This window comes from Triticum dicoccoides, chromosome 4B (assembly GCF_002162155.2).
Source record: "Triticum dicoccoides isolate Atlit2015 ecotype Zavitan chromosome 4B, WEW_v2.0, whole genome shotgun sequence".
Taxonomy (NCBI): domain Eukaryota; kingdom Viridiplantae; phylum Streptophyta; class Magnoliopsida; order Poales; family Poaceae; genus Triticum; species Triticum dicoccoides.
Genome location: NC_041387.1, coordinates 69,408,652 through 69,412,407, shown reverse-complemented (window position 1 = coordinate 69,412,407; position 3,756 = coordinate 69,408,652). Strand labels below are relative to the sequence as shown.

General features: G+C 47.9%; 1 protein-coding gene across 1 annotated transcript; it reads left to right on the top strand.

The window, feature by feature from the left end:
- Positions 1–2,129: 2,129 nt before the first annotated feature.
- On the top strand, positions 2,130–3,518 carry LOC119292513 (phospholipase A1 EG1, chloroplastic/mitochondrial-like). The gene has a single exon (XM_037571329.1). The coding sequence runs from the start codon at positions 2,130–2,132 to the stop codon at positions 3,516–3,518; it is 1,389 nt and encodes a 462-aa protein (XP_037427226.1).
- Positions 3,519–3,756: the final 238 nt, after the last annotated feature.

Here is a 3,756-nt window from a genome sequence, read left to right as displayed (position 1 = left end):
TTACGTTATGTTTTTTTTTTTGCAGGGAACGTTATGGTTCTTCAGTATTGCAACTTTCCTCGAGGTTTATTTTTGCGCAATTAAGATGTTCCCTGCATTACCACTCCTTTGCACACATACACCTCCTTTGTCGGTCAAGGCGTCCCTCCTGTCGTTTTCCTGTACAATGTATTTTTCTCTCGTTCTCATTATATCACCTTAAGGTCTTGGCATACAGATCCTCCAAACACACGACACCATTGATTCGCCTTGCCAGTTTCTAGGCCACCGCCTCTCATTTCCCACTACGACCGATGCCTCTACTAAACTTGTCCATTTACTAGGTGAACCCCTAACTTAGTAGTCCACCACCTCTTAACAATAAAGGTATGGAGATGGGCACTATAGATACGCACACAAAAAAAGACTGTAGAAGGAGACATGGGTGAATCAAGTTGTGATGCATCTAGAAGTGGATGCATATAGGCCGATGTGGAGTAAAAAATGTTAAAATATTTCATTAGAAACATACAATTAATACGCAAGACAACCGGAATTTTTATTGTCTTACTCAAATGTTATTTAATTGATTCCATAAAAACAAGACACATGAGTAAGAAATTCTTTAGTTGTTGATTTTTGTTTTGTTTTCTATATGACAGTGGTAGCTGTAAAGCTCTGCTAGGCTGGTCAATTAGGAACAACTAAGCAACGAAAGAAGGAACACCATTATATTTTAGGTAGACAAAAATAAAGAATTTTCCTTCTATATCCAAATCCATTTTGCATCAATAAATAGATCCAAATTCCAACAGTAGGCCGATGGATAATTGTGAGCGGAAGGGTCGGCAAGCTACCATAGATGAGAGGAAATGCAAAGAAAGTCCAACCAGAGTGCGGATATAAGAAAATGATGGCTATGTATGCAAGGATTTCTATTGATGGGCCTTTGGGAAGATAATGAAATATAAAGGGCTAGGCGGCACTTGCTACCTCTGTTAGGGCTCCCTCATAGTTTGGATCAAACTTTGAACGGTGATTGAACCATGGAAACCATAAGTTATGTCCTATAATAAGTATATTGTTGGGAACATCATTTTCGAATGCAAATCCAATAGTGTATTTTGTAGGGTATATAACACATATCTTCTTAGTTAAACTAGTGTCCAAAGTTTGACTCAAAATATGAGAGGTCTTGTATAGCGGAGCAGAGAGAGTACACACTTTTTATTTTGTGAGGGAGAAGAAGAGTACACTCCAGCAAGCTAGTGTTGTTGGTTGGACAATCAGTTTTTGTTTCTAGTTGGCATTACATGTAATCCCGTTTGACCAACTAATTTTAGCATATTTGACATTTGGGTTACCAACTTGGCCTACTAATTTGCTAGTACCAACTTACTCGCAAAAAAAAAAAACTTACTCGCAAAGTGGTGGAACCAACCCACCAGGGTTCAAGACCTAGACTTGGGACCGATGCTTGCATTATTTTTTCTGGATTTATTTTAGCCTTTCCTGCGATGTTCATTCAATAGGAGACCTGTCGACTACGGTCAATCTCAAGAGGATGTGCCGGCTCGGTCTCTTGGAGGTGCTCATAGGGGTAGGGGTGTGCGTGCATGCATTCATATGTATGTATGAGCGTCTGCGTCTGCACTGTGTTAAAAAAAACTCCTCGCAAAAGGTTAGAAAATACTAAGTGCAGCGTTTCCTTAAAATGTTTCTAAAAAGATAGCATCCTTCAAATGATTAAGGTCGGAGAACATAGCTAAGCATCGTGTTACAAATACTACGAAGAACAAGGACTTAAACACAACAGGGCGAGCAAAGAAGGAGCGAAAAGGAAACTGAATCATCACTTCCACGCCCACTCGATCCAGTCAAAACCCCGCGCTCAACGTGCAAGATGTGCGCCTCAACTGCCCCTCCCCGTCCCTTTCCAATTAGCCAACACGTCTCGCGAGAAAACGTTGCGCGCGCCTCGCCGCGTCATTTTTCCCACGCCCTATATATAAGCTCGTGCCCCGATCCCAAACACAGAAAACTCCACCTTCGATCGTCTCGCTGCTGATCTCTCTCACCCATCGGTCTCTCTCATCGATCAGCACGTCGAGGCGTGCAAGCACGAGCACACCAGCTAGTTGAGCTCAGCAATGGCGATTCGCCTCCCGGTGTCTAACGCTTCCCCAGGTGGAATCTATGCTAAGCCGCAGCGCCAGCAGCGTGGCCACGCCTCGACGACGTCCACCGCCGGGGCCGTTGCCGCGGTTGCCGCACCGCCTTCGACCTTCGCTCCCCAGACGACGCGTCTCTCGGCACCATCGACCATCGCGGTGAACACCAGGCATGCGGCCCCGGTGGCTCCGGTCTTCGCGCCGGCGAGGAGAAATGGTGACAAGACGACGCTGGCGAGCATGTGGCGGGAGATCCAGGGCGAAGGCGACTGGGCCGGCCTGGTGGAACCTCTGCACCCGCTCCTCCGTGCCGAGATCGTTCGCTACGGCGAGCTCGTGGCGGCGACGTACAAGGCGTTCAACCTAGACGCCGGCTCGAAGCGGTACCTCAACTGTAAGTACGGCAAGGCACGGATGCTGGAGGAGGTCGGCATGGCCGGCGCCGGGTACGCCGTCACGAGGTACATTTACGCCGCGCCTGACGTCTCGCTCCCTGGCGTGGCAGGGGCTTGCCCGAGCCGGTGGGTTGGGTACGTGGCGGTGGCATCAGACGATACCGCGCGCCGGCTCGGCCGTCGGGACATTGTCGTGTCCTTCCGGGGTACGGTGACAGGGTCTGAGTGGGTGGCCAACATGATGAGCTCGCTTGCGCCGGCGAGGTTCGACCCAGCGGATCCTCGGTCAGATGTGAAGGTCGAGTCTGGATTCCTGTCCCTGTACACATCGGAAGACGGCGCCGGCAGGTTCACGTGCGGCAGCTGCCGGAACCAGCTCCTCTCCGAGGTGACGCGGCTCATTAAACAATATAAGCACGAGGAGGTGAGCATCACGCTGGCCGGACACAGCATGGGCAGCTCCCTTGCCCTCCTCCTTGGCTACGACCTCGCTGAGCTCGGCCTGAATCGTGACGGAAGGGGCAACCATGTGCCCATCACCGTCTACTCCTTCGCCGGCCCAAGGGTTGGGAACATGGGGTTCAAGAACCGGTGCGACGAGCTGGGAGTGAAGGTTCTGAGGGTGGTGAACGTGAACGATCCAATCACAAAGCTGCCGGGCATCTTCTTCAATGAGAAATCTAGAGTTTTGGGAGGCAGGTTAGAGCTTCCATGGAGCTGTGCATGCTACACACACATCGGCGTTGAGCTTGCCCTAGACTTCTTCAAGGCAAGAGACCCTGCTTGTGTGCATGACTTGGAGGCTTACCTGGGCTTCCTCAAGTGCCTAAAGGTGACCAAGGTTAAAAAACAAGGGGTGGAGCTGGCAGTCAAAGCAAGGAAATTCGATCTACGGCATAGTTTTAATGCTGCTTGGAGGTGGCAAATGACTGCCATTCAAGTTAGTGGCTTGGTACAATCCTTAGGGATTTAGCTAGATTCATCATATATATATATATATATATATATATATATATATATATATATATATATATATATATATATACAGGGTCAGTTTCCATTCCCATGATTTTTGAGGGAAAGGAAATTAAGATGCCCTTGTAGATTGACATTTTTGTGTGCATGGTAAATAACACAATGAAGAGTGCAAATACAGGTTAACTAGAAATACAAGAGACTGATTATTTTGGGATATGTTTCTTGTTTATTTC

Coding starts and splice junctions, on each gene's coding strand:
- LOC119292513 (XM_037571329.1), top strand. CDS start 2,130: ATGGCGATTCGCCTCCCGGTGTCTAACGCTTCCCCAGGTGGAATCTAT.